The 21,790-nt window shown below is 38.5% G+C and overlaps 1 protein-coding gene across 7 annotated transcripts in view; it reads right to left on the reverse strand.

Annotated features, from left to right (window-relative positions):
• The window catches only part of NTRK3 (neurotrophic receptor tyrosine kinase 3), a 1,011,888-nt gene that overhangs the window by 461,171 nt on the left and 528,927 nt on the right, over positions 1-21,790 (reverse strand). For 3 of the 7 annotated variants that reach the window (XM_077472642.1, XM_077472647.1, XM_077472646.1), the window contains exons 10-12: positions 19,140-19,163; positions 18,515-18,585; positions 15,275-15,377 (exon numbers count right to left, since the gene is read on the reverse strand). In XM_077472642.1, the coding sequence (XP_077328768.1) occupies positions 15,275-15,377; positions 18,515-18,585; positions 19,140-19,163 (198 nt within the window). The remainder of the gene's footprint in view (positions 1-15,274; positions 15,378-18,514; positions 18,586-19,139; positions 19,164-21,790) is intronic. The other 4 variants (XM_077472645.1, XM_077472648.1, XM_077472643.1 and 1 more) reach the window with 3 other exon arrangements.

A 21,790-nucleotide genomic window follows, 5' to 3' on the forward strand; every position in this document is an offset into this window, starting at 1 on the left:
GGGGGCTACTCCAAAGCATCCTCTCCATGTAGAGGGCAGGTAGCCTGGTATGGTTTGTGGGGGCACTCTCTCTTTCTTTTACTGTGGCCTGCTAGGTTGTGTGCTTGGATAGGGGTCTGGTATGGATTTTAGGGGGAGCCTTACGCCATTAAAAAAAAAAAATTGGTGCAGTATTTCCCTTAATATCCATACCAGACCTGAAGGGCCTGGTAATGGACTGAGGGGGGGGGGCATGCCATTTTTTTGAATGAATTGTATCTATATTGAAGGGATCCGACAATTCATTACAGCTGCGATCAGTTTAAATTATTTTTTTTCCTTTAGAAATATAATTTTGCTGTGGTCTTGTTCTAAACACAGGAATACTGTGTCACTTTACAGGCATACTATAGACACCCCCCAGGCATGATATTTAAAGGAATATTTAATTTTTATTGTTTCACTTTAAGAATTATTAAAATCACTGCTCCTGAAAAAAACAGCCATTCTTAAAACTTTTTTTTTGCATTGATACATGTCCCTTGGGGCAGAACCCGGGTCCCCAAACATTTTTTATGACAATAACTTGCATATGAGCCTTTAAAATTATCACTTTTGATTTTTCATATTAGTGTCCCATAGACTTGGGGACTTGGGGAAATGGGGCTCCGCAGCTTTTAAATTTGCCATGAACACCGCATAATGTTTGTTGTTCGCCGAACGTCCGAACAACCAAAGTTCGTCCCAAACTTATGCTTGGGCCAAACCATTCGCCCATCCCTAATCACCAAATCCATTTCAAAAGTAAATTCCTGCAAACAGTCAGTATCCTTTGTTAGAGGAACCAGTCTGGTCATAATGCCAATGTGGTTCTAATGAAACTTAATGCAACTAACTTGAGCTGGGACTCTATAAGGTTCTTAAAATAAATAAGGCACCATTAGAATGAAATGCATAGGACTGGTAGCATGACATGACACAAAGTGAATAGAGCTGTTTCTTGTATTTCATAACATTCATTCTCTTTTTTCTTTGCTATTTTCCTACCTTTCTGCTGCACTTGTCCTTAGCATTTTGAACATTTGCTGATTATGCAGGTCCTTAGCTAAAACACTCATAAAAACACCCAAAAGTGGAGTTTTTGTAAGCTATTGTAAGCATTTTTCAGATACATTATACTACGGACACAACACAACTTCATCTACCCCCTCCCCTTTTCAACAAATTCCAAATCTTGTACAAAGTGTGCACAACCACAGTAGAGAGATAAAAAAATGGAGAACGGGTACAAACAAGTATGACTAACTTGGTTCCACTTGCATTGGCACCTTAAAGCACATCTTGACAACAAAGACCCACTGGTGCAACTACTCTACTGCCCATGAGTCAGTCATGTCAGTATCTTTCCACTTTGATATAGATATTAAATACTTACCTTCAAAGCCCTGTTTTGTATCTCTGTGGAAAACATTACTTGACAACACTACTTGGCCTTTTTCAGGTGGCACCACTTACCTACAGTATGTAACCCGATGGTTTCCACTGTAAATATGTCATGCAGGCACAGGCCAGCCTTGGTAACCCATTGAAAAAGGATACACTGCCAATGGCATGTGGGTGGGGTCTTCTGTGCCTGTGCATATGAGATAACATCTCGCCTGAGGGCATACTCAAAAATGCCCGGGGACAAGAAGTAGGCTACAGAAATGTGAGAAATCAAACATCACGGCAGTCCCTTACTCAGAGATAAGCCACTGTGCAGCAATAATATACAGAGTTCCTATGTGAAATATTTCATCCCATGTCACTACACATTTGTAACTGATGTATATTTGTATTAAGAGAAACGTGCAGAGTCTTTGCCCACTACTCCAGTCCAGTGTACCTCTGTTGCCTCACTCCCAGTAATAGTATGGGGTCCTGCCAAACACATAGCTTGCCCTATACGTGCTCATTAACTCTTTCCTTCCTGTACCTAGTGATCAGGCCTTATATCTCCATAACACTAGTCTGCTCCCAGTGACTGGAGTAGTCGGACAGCTAGGGAGGGAATCAGAGTGCAGACTACCTCGGTATCAGAGGATCTGTCACCTAGCTGGTACAAAGCCAAACCACTGGTTGCCGTAGCTGTTCCTCCTTTCAGTTACCCATGGCAATTACCTCATCTTCCTTGTCCTGTGGATTAACCTTTGGTAGCGCTTTTACAGACCCTGGTTCTAGGTTCCTGGATTGGCCCCACAGGTCCCAGCAACGTTCTTCTTCAACAGTTCCCATTCCCTCTCCCAGGGACCCCAACCTACCCCCTTTTATAATACATGGGAAAAGAGGCCAGTCCCCAAAAAGTCTGTGCTCTTGCCCAGAGAAGGCGGTAAAACATTAGCCCCTTCTCCCTGGCTTGGGCAGCCGAGCTGGCTAGCTAACTACAGTAGGTAACCTGCCTACAGGCAGCCAAAATCTCAGAGCTGCTAATCAGTGCTGGTATTATAGAAGATCACAGGAGTTGTGGGATCTCCTTGCAGTTCAGATAGGGAGAGAGGCAACAAGAGTATGTTTTTGCCAATTTTTTTTTTCTGTAAGTGGAAATCCTTGTTTAAATAAACCTCATGGTGTCCTTCTTAATCTATGGAGCATAAGCAATGTTTACAAAGTACAGTAAAATAAAATGAACTGAGTAGAATTACTTGCTTCAAGCTCATAATACACCAAGAGAGACTCATCAAAGACAATGGAGTATTGAATTCCACTTAGAGTCCGTCTGGGAGCATGGCACTTAGAGAACATCTTTTTAATGGACCAATGAGATCTTTACAATGGAAGTAATTACTGATATGAGAACATTCATATGTAACACATACACACAGGATCCTTTTGCTAATCCTCATATACTTTATACTTATTAAAATCCAAAGCTTAAGTGTCTCCACTCTTTTAGATGTAAGCAACATGGAAAATCCTAAACTCCCCTGTGGATGTTTGTTACTGTATTTCTGTTTTAGCAAAGCAGTTGAAACTTCTGGCACTGGTCCCAACCCTAAATAGTTCAATCTCATGACTGTACTTAAACTTCTAACACATGCATCAATTTAAAAGTCCGGCTGATTAATAATGTTGTCTTTGGTAATGCATTTAGGCTTTGAAGAATATGCAGAGCAGACAAAAACAAACCTGTGTTTTCACTAATTGGCACAATTATGGGTATTATCTGCCTACACGTTTTGCTTAAACAGAAACGGTATTTAATATACATGATGCTCCTACAGCACAGTCATAAATATACATGTCAAGCTATGTAGCCTATACATTCATTGAGCCTTTTTTCTAAGAAATAAGCATGCAATTCTGTGTTATTCATTATGTGCAGTGGTAATATTCTATATTGGGTTCATGGCAGTAGCAATTACACAGCCCACGAGTCTTAAACTTTTTTTTTTTTTTTTAAGGCTTTACAGCATTTATAGAGAAGAAATGATTCCCTTAAGAAGAATTATTATGCTCAAGGCAAGTATCATTTTTTACTAAAATAAAGACACAGTTTTGTATATCAAACCAAACAACAGATAGATTGTATTTAATTTACATAGTTACATAGTTGAGAAGGTTGAATAAGGAAACCCATCTATCCAGTTCAACCTGTGTGGGTGTGTGTATGCATTTATGCCTCTACCACTTCCCATATACCTATATATTGTGTTCGAAAAGATGCCCATCTAAAAGTTTTTTTTTAAAGTATCAACACATTCCACTGACACCACGGATTGTACATCCTTACCATTCTAATAGTAAAGAACCTCTATCCAGTCTAAGGTTGAACCACTTCTCATCCAGCTCCATTGAGCGACCATGTCCTCTTGATCAGCCTGAGACTGAATACTTTTCTCCATATGCTAGAATCACTATTTAGATATTTATAGATTGCTATCATATTTCCTCTTAAGTGTCTCTTTTCCCTTTGTTGCCCTGCTCTAGACTACTCAAACACCAGTTTCAGCACATCCTTCCTGAGGACTGGTGGCCAAAACTGGACAGCATATTCAAAATTCACAACTTATATTTGAAAGTTATCTTGATCTGTGCCCAACTAGATTACAATGGGTCAGCAGCAAACACTACAGATACACCTATGTGACCATGTGTCTCTTCCAATGGTATGCACATATGTCATAATTCTACGGACTCTAGTAAATCTCCAAACTGCAGCATTGGGGCCAGATGTGGCACTGGTTGCATTTACCAGACCCTTGGGGCATTATTCCATTCACTAACTCCAACCATGGTCCACCGTTACTTCCAGTGGCACCAATTATGGGGCTTAGTTACTACCACTGACACCAATGATGGGGCACAATTCCTTCATTAAATACCAAAGGTGGGGCATTGTTTACTCCGAGTGACACCAGGACATTTTCTACTCCCACTGACAACAGTCCAGCCCTCCTAAAGTCTGAAGGACAGTAAACTGGCCCTTTGTTTAGAAAGTTTGAAGATCCTGGTTCTAGGCCACAATAAAATGGTAGTATTTTGGTAAAAATTATATCTTTCAAGAAGAAATCGAAATTTTCGTTATTTAAAAAGCGTCGGAAGTATACCACATTTTTACAGTATGTAAAATAAAATAAAAATATATGTCAGGGGTAAAAATTACACTCAAAAATCTAATATCTGCTCATAAATTCCAACATATGTCCAGAACTGTCAATTGATGCCTGGGTACCCATTAGTGATGTGCTCATGTTCAGTTTGAACTTGGGTTGGTAAAATTTATGTAAAATAAATGCCAGATTACACTCAAAAATTTAATATCTGCACACATATTCCAACAGGTGTCCTAAAACTGTAAATGAATGCTTGAGTCACAATTAGTGATGAGCTTGCATTTGGTCTAAACTTGGGTTTGGCCAAATCCAGAAGTAAGCTGTAATTTCAGGGCCATATAGTAGCAGCCAGGATACTCTCTGCCCACATACAGTATACAAAGAGCCAGAGATTCTTGTGGTAACATTAACCCAATATAGCCAGGTGGCCTTATTAGGTCAAATGGTATGCAACCTCCAGGGTACAACCACATACAGCCGCCTTTTCAGATGCATCTCAATCAGTGACTGTAAGTGTCTCTGAAATGTCATGTACATGCTGTATAGCCCATGTACGGTCATGTACATTAAGTCTTAGTCCCTTCTCACCATAACCTGTATGGTTACACCAGGGTTTCTCAACCAAGTTTGCATGGAACCCTAAGATTCATCCAGAGGTTTCCAGGGGTTCCTTGGGCAATGAGAAATGTCTGCTCCTCAAATAAGTTCCATTGATTTTTATAGCTATCTGTAAGGGGGCAATTCTTTCCACAGACTACAAGTGTAGTTGCAGATATAGTAATTGTTATCAGGGATACACTGACACCAGGAAGTTATGTCAAGGGTTCCTCTGTGTTGAGAAAGTCTGGGTTACATTGTCTATCAAATAGAATTTACAGGACTATTATTCTTGAAATATGAATAAAAATCTGTATGCATCTTTATAAATACAGGAGGAAAAAAATATATATTTCACAGATATTGTGAAAACTGAGAATTATTGGCTTTTATATACAGGCCTACGTGCAGAAGGACTGGTCCAACACTGCACATGGATTCTACTTGGTTTCCTCCCATATCACTCTCAATATGCAAATGTAGATTTCACTTCTAAAGGCTTCATAGACCTTTCAGTGTATAATACAAGTCTCCATACTGTGAAACAATTGTCTTCACAACAATATAATTTTAGCAATTTTCCAAATCATTCAGCTGTTCAAAACTATTGACAGACAAAGATTTATTATGGTTGGAAGTCAGAGGAAAAGTAATTTCAGGGGTAATCAGAGGTTTTTACAGGTCTGGAATACAGAGAGAGAGGGATGAATATGTATAAAGATACGAGCACCTATTTGTGCATGGTATATGTATTGAGATTATCCCAAATCCAGAGTGTATGCTCACAATCTTTCAATTCCTTGAACAAAAGTTAATTCTCCACATACATAAAAAAAACATTTCATTTTACAGCTTAAATAATATGTTAACCCAACATTTCCTATTCCTGATATGTGCCTGCTGTACCATGTACATGAGAGCACAGCATGGTCAATTTTCTAGCTGTGCTGGGATCTCAGCCTGCTCTCCTACACTGGTTACACCTGTGCTGACACGCCCCTTCTATCCCTTGCACATTTATCCCTTGTTATTTAATAAGAAGACCAGTGTACTGCTGTTCTTTCTGCCCCAGCTCTCTGAGCTTCTTATGCAGATAAGAACAGAGTGTATTTATAGTAGAAAAAAAAGAAAGTTGGGAAGGGACTTTACAGGCATCAATGTGCATACATGATTGTATCAAATGTAGAAAAGTTTGTACATACTATTAAAATCAATGTAAGAATAAAAAACATGCACATGCAATATAAATGTTACATGAAATGAAAAAGAAATTGCAAGAAATTCCATTCATCAAGTGAGCATCGCAATGCAGAGGGACCCCTACGCGTTTCAACTCATCTTCTGAGTCTTCTTCAGTGAGTTCTTTATTTAGGAATGCAATGAATAGACTCTACAAGATGAATGCCAATCAATGACATGCAAAAGGAAATTGCTATATACAGTATACATCACATATCAACTGTGTAAATGTACCTCACAATATATGGATTACAAGAAAGACATATGCAGCCACTGAGATGGTTCCAAATGGTCCAGGAGCCAGAAAGCAATTCAAGAGAAAGTATCCTATTACATAATTAGGATTTAATCGTCTCATTAAATGCAAGACCAGAAAATGGTCCCACCTCAATAAAAGGGCATGGGGCATAGAGTCAACATGTAGTTCAGGTGATAGTCCTGAGCTATATGGACATACATTTATAACTTTTCTGTTAGAAGCTGTCAAGGGTACTTACTGGGCCAAAAAACACAGAAAAAGAAAATAAAGAAGAAAAAAAAAAGCCTTCACTGCCTATGATTTATATAGTGCCTTGAGAACGTATTCACATGCTTTGAAATTTTTCTACATTTTGTCATGTTATAACCAAAAACGTAAATATTTTATTGAGATTTTTTGTGATAGACCAGCCCAGGTGGAAGGAACATTTAAAAAAAAAAAATATCTGAAAAGTGCGGCGTGCATTGTATTCAGCCCCCTTTACTCTGATACCCCTAACTAAAATCTAGTGGAACCAATTGCCTTCAGAAGGTACCTAATTATTAAATAGAGTTCACCTGTGTGTAATTTAATCTCAGTATAAATACAGTTGTTCTGTGAAGCCCTCAGAGGTTTTCTAGAGAACTTTAGTGACTAAACAGCATCATGAAGTCCAAGGAACACACCAGACAGGTCAGGGATAAAGTTGTGGAGAAGTTTACAAAACAGATCCATCGGAAAATTCGACCGTGTGTGGGCTTGACTGAACCTTTGCTGTCAAAAAATCTGACGGACTTTAGATTTAGAACATGTTTCAAATCTTCAAATTTATGTTTTAATATAAACAGTGATTTTTTTGTATATTCTAGGGGGTTATTTTGGGTGATCACTTTTGTGATAACAGAGGGAGAGATTATAAATGAGTTTGGTACACATTTGGTTAAAGTATTTTTTATAATTTGGGGGGGAATAAGGAGGCGAAAATGAAAATAAAGCATTTGTTTATGTCGGATCTTTTGGTTTTCGGATTCTACCCGAAATTCGAACGAAAATGCATTCAGACGAAAATGAATGCACATGTCTAAAAAAGATTTACAGCTGTAATTGCAGTGAAAGATGGTTCTACAAAGTATTCACTCAGGGGGGCTGAATACAAATGCACGCTGCACTTTTTCACATATTTATTTGTAAAAAAATTTGGAAACCATTTTCCTTCCACTTCACAAATATGTGATCTATTACATAAAATCCCAATAAAGAACATTTACGTTTTTTGGTTGTAACATGACAAAATGTGGAAAATTTCAAGGGTAGAAATACTTTTTCAAGTCGATATATATATGAATATGCAGGGGACCACTGCTATACTTCACAGTAACAACATATCTAGCTAAAAGGACATTGTGGGATACATATATCCTTTCTCGATCGGACTCATACAGTTTATTTTTGTTTTTTTCACACAGGCAATAACTGCCTCCTGGAAACTTTTGGATAAAAAGCTATGCATTTTTGCTGGTAATCTTCACACTTTGATCCATCAAGTCAACAATCATAGGCAGTGAAGGCTTTTTTTTTTCTTCTTTATTTTCTTTTTCTGTTCTGTGAAGCCCTCAGAGGTTTTCTAGAGAACTTTAGTGACTAAACAGCATCATGAAGTCCAAGGAACACACCAGACAGGTCAGGGAATAAGTGTAGCCATCGGGAATCATTTCCTTATATTTGATAATAAGCCCTCATTCACATTGCAGCGACTTGTCATGCGATTTGACGCACCCTATTGTTGGCAATGGCACTGTTCAAATCTGTATGAGGCCGACCTTGTGGTGCCGCATCGATTTGAAAAAGTAGTTCCTGCACTACTTTTGGCCATTTTGAGTGCGACTTGGATAGACATTTGTGCATGAAGCCGCACCGATGTATTTCAAGTCGCACATGAAAAACAACATAATTACTGGCCAGATCACTCAAAAAATAGAAGAAAAATAGGCCTAAAAAGAAAGCGAATGCAGCCATCACATCTACAGTAAGCGTTGATAAGCTGCAATGTAATAAAAGTTTGTATTTTAACATTCGCTAAATTTATTATAACATTTGACTGTGGATTTAAAAATGCTTAATAGTTTATTAACCTTTTTTACATTCATACTGTTTGAAAATACATAGCCACCTCAAAACAGCACAACTGATAGCAATTACATATTCCATTTCTATTAATAAAGCTAACTCTTTATTAGGTAAGGGGAGAGAGCATTAGTATCCCCCATCATAATCAACCACTTTGGTTCAAAGTACCTATTAACTAATGCTAAATTATAATAGAGGAACACTGGAAGTACATTTGACATCCACATAAATATCAAATGAATGTGCTTTGATCAGATGTATTATAGCGAATACTAAATGAATTGATAGTGATGGACCTCTTAAAAGGTTTCCTGATAGTGTGTGCTGAATATATTTTCTTTTTCTTTTATGTTCTGCTTAGGAAATAAAGGAAAAAAAATGTATCTTCCTCTGTTTGACCTCACAACTAAAATGATAATGTCTTCTGCCAAACGCTCTTGCATTTCAATGGACACATTCACTCAACAAAAACGGAAGATTAATATTCTAGCTTCTTATGATGTACACCTATCCACCTGTTGGTATGGATTAAAAATGCATTTGGGTGCAAGCAGTTTTTATTTTGCATATGACAAGAGATGCATTTGAAGATTGCACAAGAGTTGTACAGAAAGTAATGCAAAAGTGGCCTTACCTTTTCTTATTACTTGCATCTTGCACAATGGTGGATGCCTGTGGATGGACCACCTATTGTCAGGCTATATTTTGGGCAGGACTGCGATGGTGTCCTAGACTCTACGATATATGACCAATCAATTTATGGCTGCAGAGTTTCTTGGGTATGCCTCATTGTTGAACCTACCATACACACATATATATATCTGGGACTCACATTTTGAGTTACCTTTTCCGAGTACGTTACTACTCACCTAATCCATGGGGTCCATCCAAGGTTTATCTATCTGTTATACTGCCTTTAAAATTCTTGGGATCCATCTAAGGTCCATCTATCCCACTGCCTCAAAATTGGGACCAATCTTTGGTTTCAACTTTTTTTTCATGCTGAGCACAGTTACAGTGGCTCTGGCCATATCTGCTCCCATGTTCACCCAGGGATATCCGCTATAATGCCCCTTTGTGGCTGTTGGCTGGCTGAGCATGACCTTGGAGCTTAATGCCCTCTATATTCTCCTGAAGAAGCGGGTAGCCACAAAATATGTTGAGCCTGACGGCCTACACTAATGCATCTTCTCTGGAATAACCTCTGAGGCAGAGGTGACCCCCAATGGAGGGGGTATAGAAACAAGGGATTTATATGTATTCTTTTTATTATTTTTGTCCTGATTTTTATAATGTATTTTGTAAATAATAAAATGTAAAATGTAAATTTTGTAATGTCTTGTGACGGTATCGAGAAAATCCCTGTTGTCCGACTACATCCAATCTTCTTTTCATAATATTTACGATTCGGGTACCTAAACTTCAGCATAATACTTTTTCTGAGCAATTATTTTAAATGTACATGGGTACATGGGTCATTCAAATTTCACATGTTGGTAGAGTAACTCTTCTTCTTGAAGCTCTTCCTAGTGTAGGTACATTTAATTAGTCTCTGTAATCAGTCTTAAGACTCCCTAACCAATTGGGTCTCAGGAACCACTTTCTGATTGGCTGGGAGGAGAATCAGGAAGACAATAGTCCATATTAATTTGCTACTGTCACACAAACGGGTGGGCTTAGGGCGCAGTGCTCTGTGCCCGAGCCCACTATTTTTTAAAGACAATTAGAACCTCAGGCTCCAATCACGTGCTTCAAAAAAACGGAAAAAAAACCCATTGAAATCCATGCGTTCGGGGCCCTGTATGTAGATTAGGGGCCGGGTGCATGGATTAGGGGGTGGCGCCCCTGTGCCCCTAATGGAGTGGCCGCCACTGCTCTGGTCTTATTCATTTACTTTGCTTGAGCAAGTTCATGGGGCCATCAACTATCAAAATCTTTTGTCTGTGGATGGGGTGTCCGGGCTATTTGTCCTCTTTTAACCTTCCTGGAGGTGTTCCCGAGTGTGGGAATCTGGGTTAAATTTCAGTACCGTTAGTGGTAACCCCGAGCCACACTCGAGATTGCATCTCTGGATCCTGGTCCAGGTTACTTACCTTGTCCCCAGGTTCCTGCGATGTCCCCCCGCTGCCGGCAGGCTGTGTCTTCCGCCCAATGCTCTGTGTGCCGGGCTCCGTTCCCTGCGAAAGTATGGAGGTGGAGCCAGCGGCAAATTCAAAAAGTACAAAAAACATAACACATACAGTTCACTGTAATCCTACAGATTAAATTACTGTATCAAATAATTTCACCTCCCTTTCATCCCTAGTGCTTTGTCCAGTGCCCTGCATGCGCTTTTATATTATATATACTGTTCTTTCTGCCTGAAAACTTGAGAACGTCCATGGTAACCAAAAAGTGTCCCTTTACGTCAAAAGCACTTTTAGACCAGCTAGAAAACAGCGATAGTAAATTAGAACACTTGCAGAATTGAATAGTGAATCATGGGGAAATTCATTTTATTATTATTATATATATATTTTTTTTTATAATTATTTATAGTTATTTATTATATTATAATTTATGATTTTGTGTTTCAAAACTTTATCATACCCGGGATGTCTACTAATGACTCATGTTTGGACAGATTTAAATGTTATTACTAAGAATTACAGGCCTACAATATAAAACAGCAAATTTCTACGCAAAACAATGTACCGCTTTGAGATTCAAAAATCTGATATACCGTAGATTATAGATATGTAGGTTGCACTGAAAACAAATCAAGGTTCATTCTTGGCTTTCAGACCACGTCACTGGGACCAGATCATGCAATCATCGGATCTTCAGATAACCCAACACAAGTGAGAATGCAGCCACGGTGCAGTTCCCAAACACCGACACATTTAGCTGAACAGCGCTAACACAATGCAAAGAGGCAAACAGTGCAAAAACAGAACATATTCTACATTGGCCAAACATAGGTCTGCATAAAGTGGATGCTGGCGTCTTCTTAGTTGCCATAGGCAAAGTATCAAATCTCTTTTCACCGCCATTCAGTACGACTCACAGGTGTGGATGTTAATGAATTGGCTGCTTGTTCTTTTTCTGCTTCTTTCGTTTTCATCATTTATATTTTTATAGAAAAATGCAGCCTCTCCGAGATATGGTTTTATCATCTTGGTCCTTCATTCTAGTCTAATAAACAGTGAGTCCTGTCAAGTCACATTTTTCTCCACTGGATGCCTCAATGCTAATTTACACAAGATTTGAAAGGGAAGCGTTGCATCTGTTACGCAATATTAACAAGAAATGCCAAGCAGAGGAGGAAGAAAATTCAATGAAGGTGGCATTCTGCCAAGGCAAGAAACTACCCTGAACAACACAGAGATATTATAACCAGTTTAACGAGGAGCTACATCTTTAGCATGTATTTTTTCTCTGTAATTGACAAAACAAGTCTTTTGTGGCTGTAATTTTGAAGCAGATCAATATGAGAGGTCGCATACTAGCTTGCAGTGATGGTGCTGACAATTCTTTCACTGCTAGCTCTAAGATAACTTTCTGAAACAGTTTAAATGTGTATGGCAACAAACAGGCCTTAGCGACCATATACAGCTTAAATTATAGAGACAGTGGGGTTGATTTACTAAAGTTTATTAGGTCATTAGTAAGACCTCATCTGGAACATGCAGTCCAGTTTTGGGCACCAGTTCACAAAAAGGATATCGGGGGAACTGCAGAGAAGGGCAACCACACTGATAAGAGGCATGAAGGAGCTCAGCTATGAGGAACGATTCAAAGAACGGAATTTATTCACTCTTGGGAAGAGGATATTAAGGGGGATAGGATCAGCATGTATAAATATATAAGGGGTCCATATAGTGAACTTGGTGTAGAGTTATTCACTTTAAGGTCATCACAGAGGACAAGGGGGCACTCTTTACGTTTGGTAAAAAAGAGATTTATCCTCCAAATACGGAAAGGCTTCTTTATAGCAAGAGCTGTGAAAATGTGGAATAAACTCCCTACAGAGCTAGTTCTGGCCAGCTCAGTAGATTGTTTTAAAAAAAAGCTTGGATTATTTCCTAGAGATACATTATATAAATGGATACAGCAATTTACAGGTGACATTCATCTAGGAAATATCCAGTGGACTTTTGGGGGATCAGGAAGGAATTTTGTTCCCCTTCAGGAGAAAATTGGATCGTGCTCTATTGTTTTGTTTTTTTTGCATTACTCTGGATCGACTGTGGGTATAGGATTATGTATATGGAGGTTTTGATTTGTATGTGTTTTTTTTCTTTGGGTTGAACTGGATGGAATTAACTATTTAACTACACAACTATTCATAATTGTGCAAATCATAAAACAGTTACTCATAGTGAAGTGCAAGCAAATACAGTATAATCTAGATAATCTAAACTGATGCCTGCTGGGCACATTTATGAAGCGGCTGTTGCAACACCAATTATTCACTTGCACTGAGTATATAGCAGAGTAAAACTGATTTATGGATCCACCACAAGAAGACCTTGATAAAAAGGAGATGTGACATCTTGGGAAGGGCAGCACTTTATGGAACAGCTATTTCATGATTGAATGTTACCATCATTTATAATATGCACAAAAAACATATTAGAACACCTTCTATGTCATAGTTGGCTAGTGTATGACCTCCATGTCATTTGTGTATAGTATTGAGAACCATGTGTTAAAAGTCTAGGTCCTCAGAACCTTTATACAGCAAAGCCAATACGACTGTATTTATTTTGCTAATGGGAAAAACAATGTGATTTTCCAATACATAATATCAAAATCAGTGCAGTCTGCATCCAAGCTAAAAAAAAATGAAATGCAGTATGAAAACCACTGCAGGGTAAGCTAGATAGGTTTGAAAATGTATTGCTCAATAACACACCAGTTTTAAAATTGAACTAAATCCATTTAAAGGATAAGTTCACATTTACAAAAAAAATTATAAATGCACATCTTTTTTTTGGTAAAAAAATATTCAGTTATTTTTGTTCTTGTTGTTGTTAGGGACCTGTAAAGCATTGCACTCACAATTAACAGATCGTGGGCATAATGCCATGGTCCTGCAGACTGTTTGTGTATCTATTTGCCCGTACCTCCGATATGAGCAATAAGTTACATCTGAGACAGGAAGCTCAATGGACTACCATATTGCTCAACGGCGCAGTGGTAGTTCATTGAGAACTACAAGCAAACAGCCACAAAAGCTGCCAGTCCTTGCAGTTTTCCCATTCATAGAATACTGTGACTGTGAATTATTGTGACAGCTAAAGCGGGGAGAAGATCCCATGCTAGCTGTCAGAACAGGGAATCAGAAGAGAGCAGAGCCATATGTAACATGTTACATGTTACACCCTGAATATATTACAAAAGGTGAAGGTATCCTTTAACTTTTTCTCAAAACAATTATGCCGTGTATACACGACTGGACTTTCTGGCAGACTAGGTCCGACGGTCTTCCCGATGGACTTTCGGCGGACTTCCGATGGATTTTCAAAATGAACGGACTTGGCCACACACAATCACACCAAAGTCTGACGTATTCGACTGTGATGACGTACAACCGGACTAGAATAAGGAAGTTCATAGCCAGTAGCCAATAGCTGCTCTAGCGTCGGTTTTCATCCGTCGGACTAGCATACATACGAACAGATTTTTAGACCGGACTTGAGTCCATCGGAAATATTTGAAAGTCTGTCTGATTTTTTGAAAGCAAAGGTCCGATGAAGCTCACACATGGTCGAATTGTCCGACGGATTCTTTCCGTCGGACCTTTGCTGATGAAAAAGTCCGGCCCTGTGTACATGGCATAAGGCTCTGTTCACACCTAGGCGTTTTTGGGCATTTTTTTGCTCTACGCCTCAGCTCTAAAAACGCCCAACAAGGCAAATCCCATTCATTTCAAATCCCATTCATTTCAATGGCCCCTGTTCACATTTGAGCGTTCTGTCGCCTAAAGCAAAACGCCCATCGCTCAAAAAAGTACATGAGCTTCTTTTTTGGCAGATTACAGACATTTTAATTCTTTTACATTGGTGACCTTTTGAACTTCAAAACACCTGTACAAAAATGCTCACATGTATAGCACCATGTTATCTGCAGATCAAACTGGGGCTAAGATGGCAGCTTCCTTGACTGTAAAGTACAGAAGTTTTTAGTTCCATTTTAGGTATGTCATTAGAAATTTGAGCTGTCAAAGGACTTGTATAAAGATTGATAAAGGAGTACATTTATACTATAAAGAACAGCATGCCAAAAAAGTAAAGCCAACATTTTGAGTCGGTCAGTATTCCAAAAGAGTACCAAATATTTTGGGAACTATACAAAAAAAAAAAAAAAAATCTGAACACCTGTAATATATACAGCATCTACTAACAACGGAGAATCATCAGCAGCATAAACACACATCTGCAGATACAAATGAATAAGCTAAAAATGTATAATAGCATAAGACACCAATCCATAGGACAAACTCGTCATCTTTTCTTACCTTTCATACCAAATTTGGAACGTCTTCCATATTTGTTGATGACTATGAACAGAACCACTAAAAGGACACATGCAAACGCTGCTAGGCCAACTGCTATTGAAACCTGTAAATAATTGGAAAAAAAAAATATGTTAACATCTTGAGTAGCAAAACTCAATTGAAGACCTCTAAGTGAAGATTTATATCATATAAATATGATTAGATTTTCCATACATTCAAAATGAAATTCTCATGTATGTCATTTTCACATATCTCTAATGAAAACATGCAGCATGGCATACAGCATGGGATTTCCTCATTCATACAGCATGCAATGATTTGTATTGGTGATTTGTACTGACTGCTATATTTATGTAATGATGAACACATTATAATGCATAGCACCTTTTGCTTTTTTTTTTCTATAAAAAAATATTTTTCAAACTATGGAAACAGATTTCCTTTAACCTAAATAGGCATATCTTATGTTCTCAGTAAATTATATTATACTGCATCCCAAGTCCCCATAGGCATTTACAAATGCAATCTAGCCTTACCTAAATTAACATTTATTTGATATACATGGATGGTAGCAATAATAGTTATTACTCCCATGAGAAGGAGTTCTGTTGCTTAGAACTCTAAATGGAGAGTGAACAAACCACATATTAAAAGTCCTATTAGGTTTCCATTTAAGATAGTGGTACAACTTCCTCGTTAGTTAAGATTTGGTTTTGAGAACTTCATTGTTTTTAGTACAATTTTTTTAAAGCATGCTTAGCCACAATCCATTCACTACACTGTAAACTGCAAATGAAAAAGTACTGCGTAAGAGACAACAGAACGAGGTAGTAGCTGAAAGTGCCTCTTCTGTAAAGGCCCCTGTCCCTGGTTTCATTTTATTACTAAGGGTCTTCTGAATATTACTACTTGGAAGGGTCTAGAGAAGGAGTCTTCAAGCTTTGTAAACAAAGGGTCACTTTACTTTCCTCCAGACTTTAGGGGGTAAGCAACTGTGGTCAATGGGATTAGAAAGTTCCCCCGCATCAGTGGAAGAAAACAATGCCTCCAGCATGGTGTTCAGTGGGAATAAAAAAATACCTAGTGACTGTGGTCAGTAGGAGGAAGAATAGTGCCACTTTATTTATGTCAGCATGAGGAATAGTGCCCAGTGGGCAAGCAAAGGGCCACATCCAGCCCATAGGCAAAAGTCTGGGGAACATTGGTCTAAAGCATTGGGAATATATTGCAATTAAAGAAGAGGGAACATTTCCATTTACCCAAGATTCATTTGAAAAAATGTGTGAATTTTGGGTGAAACTATTATAAATAGAACCTACATGATGTGGCCACTAGCTAAATGGATGTCTCCAGTGGGTATTTTATGTGGACACATTTATAAACTACTTTAAAAATAATTATGGATCTAAACAAGCAAAAGCAATACTGGCAAGACATAAAAGAGGCAAAGAATGTAAACGATGACAACAATTATGACGTTATTGTAAGTGCTGGAGCTGGCTTCCGCTTCTATATAGTAATGTTAGTTCCACTATTTTAGACTAGGTTATAGGTCATAATTAAAATTTGTAAAAATGTTTAAATACATTTTGTTTTCAATCGGTCTTTGCTGAATACAATGTAAAAAAAGTCCTACCATATACCCTACAACACTGTTCATATTCAGCCTGGTGATATGTTAGTGTTTTGGAATTTGGAAAATAAATCATAATAAATGTCATCTGCTATACTACATACAAGAATTCCCAGGAGTTCTCATGTTCCCAGGACAATTACAGCTGTTGTTTGTAAGATTTAACTAGGAAAACCAAATTTTAATTCTGGGGCATATACCCAATGGGGCCTATGTCTTAACGTTAAAGTGCTGGCACTGACAATAACAACCAATTAATTTTCCTTGTACAGGTTAGTGTCTAATACATTATTGGTTCCGGGCTGCCATGGTAAAGGAGATTCACTATGGAACTGTAATATAAATATTTTTTATTTCCCTTCCGCCGGAGTTCTGTGTGAGGTCTAGGTCTGCTTAGTAAGAAGTCTGGTTGTTGAGGGCAATGTCACGCCCAGGATCTTGTTGCCAACAATTAGCCAGGTATGGTGTCACAATATAGGACAGACAAATACCTATCTCCATGGTGTAGACGCCTTGCTGCCCCAGATGAGTTAGGAAATGCATTCTTGCTGCCATGGGAGATTCTGCAGTGTTTCCATCAGTGAGGGAGGAGGACCATTGAAGCAAGTTAGTACCTCTCTATTCTTTTTTCCAGCAATCCTGTTGCTGGCAAGCTGTAGTCTTTGCTAGTAAAGTGAATCACTATAATTTCTTGTTTCTCCACAAGTGCTGATGTCAATGATACTGCAGAAGCACTACACAAAGGACGAGCTACATTGATCTTTACTCAAATGTGGGGATGATGGGGAGAGTGTGTAGTCTTTTTAAAGACTCTAGTAGAGATCTCCCCCTTCCTGATTCAAACCTGGGCAATGTGATGATGCTGGCTCCCTAATTACTCTCTGGAATATATATTGGGAGAAGAGGGGGTGCCCCACTGACACCAAAGCTGAAGGGGAGTAGAAATGAGTCCCATTGACACTATTGCTATGGAGGAAGATGGGTGGTGGTGGTTGTGGTGGTGGTGTGTGTGGAGGGTGGGGGGGGTGGGTTAATGTATCCCACTGACACCAATGCTGGACGGGGATGGAGAAGGTTAATGTGTCCTTCTCATACCAATGCTGGGGGAGAGTTAAAGTGCGTGAGTGCATTAGAACTCTTCTTTAAGCAAAATACTAGGCTTGTAAACTGTTAAATTGAAGGCAGTAAGAAAGCCAGTCAGAAAGAAAAGAAGATTTATTGAGGGTGCAAAATTACATTTCACTTGGGTACTTATTCTATTCCCATGATATCATAGCACTATGTATTTTTCAAGCCTAACTCCCAAGCAAAATGTCAGATATTCAGCATGCTGTATGTCATGGACGAGAAACTCGCCCGAGTGCCTAATTTAATTAAATAGGTTCTTATACTCCACAGTTATGATCATGTAAACATTTTGAAAGTGTTTAGAAACACTCCTTTCATTGGCAATGTAGAGATTACCATAGAATATGCATCAAGACTGCAGGATTTGTGCTCAGATCCCGTTTACATTCAGTTCATTATCTGTACAGAAGCTGCCAGTGTTAGAAAAATACATTAAAAGCTGAGGCTGTGTTTTCTTAAGACATCAAAATTTAACTCACGCCAAAAGTGTCCTCTTCTGGTTTATGAGTCACGCTGATTGGAGGCGTGGGACTTACTCCAAAATCTGCTACTGAAACAAAAGGAGTTGAATAATTCTATGAACAATGTATTATTATTCTCCTTATGCACTGCCTGCTTAAAAGGCCACCAACTATTTTTATCACAGGGTTCAGATAATTGGATAGCAGCAGACATACCACTGCATTTCACTACCTAGGGACCTGTCTTATTTTGAATATAAATGTACATTTGCCTCGGGAGGTTTAAAAGGCTTTGTAATAGAACTCAAGGATAATCAAATATGGACATCTTCAAACTTATTATAGAGAATAGCATGCTGGTTAGTTTGCTGCTGTGACCTTAACTTCCATTTTTTTTTGTGGCCTTGGAGACTTATGCTCCATTAACAATGAAGATAAAGTTAACAAGGAATGCTGCAATTCTTGGCTGAACATATATTGGTGAGTATAGGGATTTCTCTGGCAAGACCCCCTTTGGTTTCCTGTCAACATGATCTATTAGGCATTTGGCAAAGGGAGACCAAACCCATCAGACCTATCCTGTGAATTGTGCTTAATGGAGCAGCCCCGTATATTTAATAGAGCAGTAAGAACAAGTACGTACCTGAAACAAAATAGTCAGTATTCTCTGTAAAAAGGACAGACAAGTAAATGTCAGATTTAGTAAAGCAGAATACAATATGCAGTACATAAATCAGAAAACTAGGGTTTTAAGGATAAAGAAATAAATCTTTGAAACAGATTGTCATATGCCAGTATACATACATATATATATGATTGTGAGTCCCAAGAGAGTTTCTGGATTTCTACATGAATGGTTCCTAAAATGTGATCTGACCTTTACTTGAGGATAATGGTAATAAAGACAGTTGGTGTAATGAATCAAACACACATTTTACATTTCCACACCTATATTCAATGTTCATACCTTTATTGAGCAAATGGCTTAAACATACAAGGTCATTCATGGATAAGGTACATGAAAACTCAATGTCAATGAGCCAAGTGTTGTGGTCAGTCTTAGCCCTTGTACACAAGGTCGGACATTTCCGACAACCAAATCCATCGGATTTTGGCCAACGGATTTTGTCCGAAACTGTTGCATACACGCGGTCAGACAAAGTTGTCAGAAAATCCGATCGTACTTAACGTGATGACATTATTTTGTTAGGACATTACTACATTCAGGCTAGTAGCCAATAACTTTGGTCTAGGAATTTGATCTGAGCATGCATGGCACTTTTACGTAATTCTCTACACATGATCGGACAACGTCCGATCGGATCATGTTGTCGGAAAATTTTATAGCCCAGCTGGAAAACTTGGTCCGTCGGAGTATCCAAACAGTCCGATGGAGCCCACACACTGTCGGATTATCCGACAACACGGTCCTATTGGGCATTGTCCATCAGAATGTCCGACCGTGTGTACAAGGGCTTAGGGTGGGTTTGACCTACTTCAACAAATCTTAATGAACTACAATATGCTGACGCTGCAATACACATCAGGATGATTTATTACATATATTCTGGCCCTGCCTTTGGTTACACACTTTCTGGACCCAGGTACATGCCTATTCCCAAAAGGTCACTGATCCAGGACCCTGGTTTCTTTCTCCTCTTTCACAATGACTTTTCAATTAAACTATATAAAAAATACATCATTATCCATCTGGTAAATGTAGCACACGTGTATATTCTGGCCTTATGGGATTCTACCTCCCTGCCCACAGTTCGACAATGGTTCCACCACATTGAGGATATTGAACATATGGAGGATCTAGCTAGCTCTCTCACAGGGACTACCAGTAGTTTTACCAAAACATGGTTTTTCCTGGTTGGATTTTTTCTGCTCAGCAGAATACAAATAAATAATGGGCGACAAGCCCTTACAGGTACCGTGGAACCCATAGATAGCCAAAACTGGTGTAACAACCTTGACAGACCTTCCTGGTTATCGATAAAACTTATAAGGCCCTTTGGCCACTAACTGGAAATTACTTCCTCCCACCCAACCCAGATCCCTATATCCTTCTCCTTCTCCCTTCACTCCTCCCCTCTATTTCTCTCATAGCTCTCTCATTACTTTCTTTATTTTTTGACTCTTCAGACTACACCCAGCCCTCAAGTTCCACCATTAGGTGAGGCTTGCATATTTTAGATGATGGTAATCAGGACACATGTGAATCCTGTATTAGTTGCTAATGTTCAGGGCATCCCTTCTTTACTGTCTGTGTGGCAGATCTACGTAACCGATGGACTGACACTCCCTATTGGGTTTCCCTTTAAGGGGATGGGGGGTTGAGATTTAACTGCCATGTCCTCACTTAGCATTTATACACCATTGATAAACTATTTCTTACAATTTCTTTCATGTGTCCTTTGTGTTTGACTAGCCTAACTGGGTCTACAATTTCCTGTGTATTCTTCTGCTGTTTGTATGCTTAGTAAAAACTGTTACGATAAATAAAGAATGCATAAAAAAAAAAAAGTACAGTGTAGTGTGATCAAATATTATTTCAAAGGACCTCAGAAGAACTTTTGTTAAAGCTTAAAAGCCTGGAAAGGTTTATGAAACAATATCTAAGGAAATTTAACACAATTGCTACTCTACCTAAGAGTGGGCATACTGCACACAGCAGTACAAGGGCACTTCTTAAAATCCTTTTAAAATCCTTATACATGTAACAAAGAACCTTGGGCTGGTAAGGATCTGAAGGAATTTCTTAACCTAGATCCCATTTGTGTTGCTGAGTCTAATATAAGAAAACACTTGAGAGAATGTGTATACTAGAGGTTACTACACAGGAAACCAAAAAAAAGAACACCACACATCTGAAGCCTGCTGAACATTACTGGAAGCTATATTTGGGAAACTTTAGATCAGAGTATCAGGGCTCACTCTCTGTGGTCAAAAAAAATGAAGCAAAATAACCACGATAAAAAAAAAAAAAATTAAAAGAAACATATGCGTAATTCAGCAACAGAGTCGTTTTAACAGAAGCTATACCATATATTAAAAAAAGCCTGACCTTAATCCTTTTTGAAATGCTGTGACGTAATCTGAAGCAGACTGTTCAAGCAAGTCATTCCAAAAATATAAATCAGCTAAAACAGTTTTTATGTGAAACCCCCCCTTTTTTTTCAGGAAAGAACAACTTTGCAACATAGGACATAGGATGGCCATTATAAAAGGAAATACAGCATTTCAAAAAGGTATGTGGCAGGATAATTAAATGGTACATTAACTATATTA

Source organism: Lithobates pipiens, unplaced genomic scaffold (assembly GCF_037356315.1).
Source record: "Lithobates pipiens isolate NorthernLeopardFrog02 unplaced genomic scaffold, aLitPip1_a1.2 Scaffold_8, whole genome shotgun sequence".
Lineage (NCBI taxonomy): Eukaryota > Metazoa > Chordata > Amphibia > Anura > Ranidae > Lithobates > Lithobates pipiens.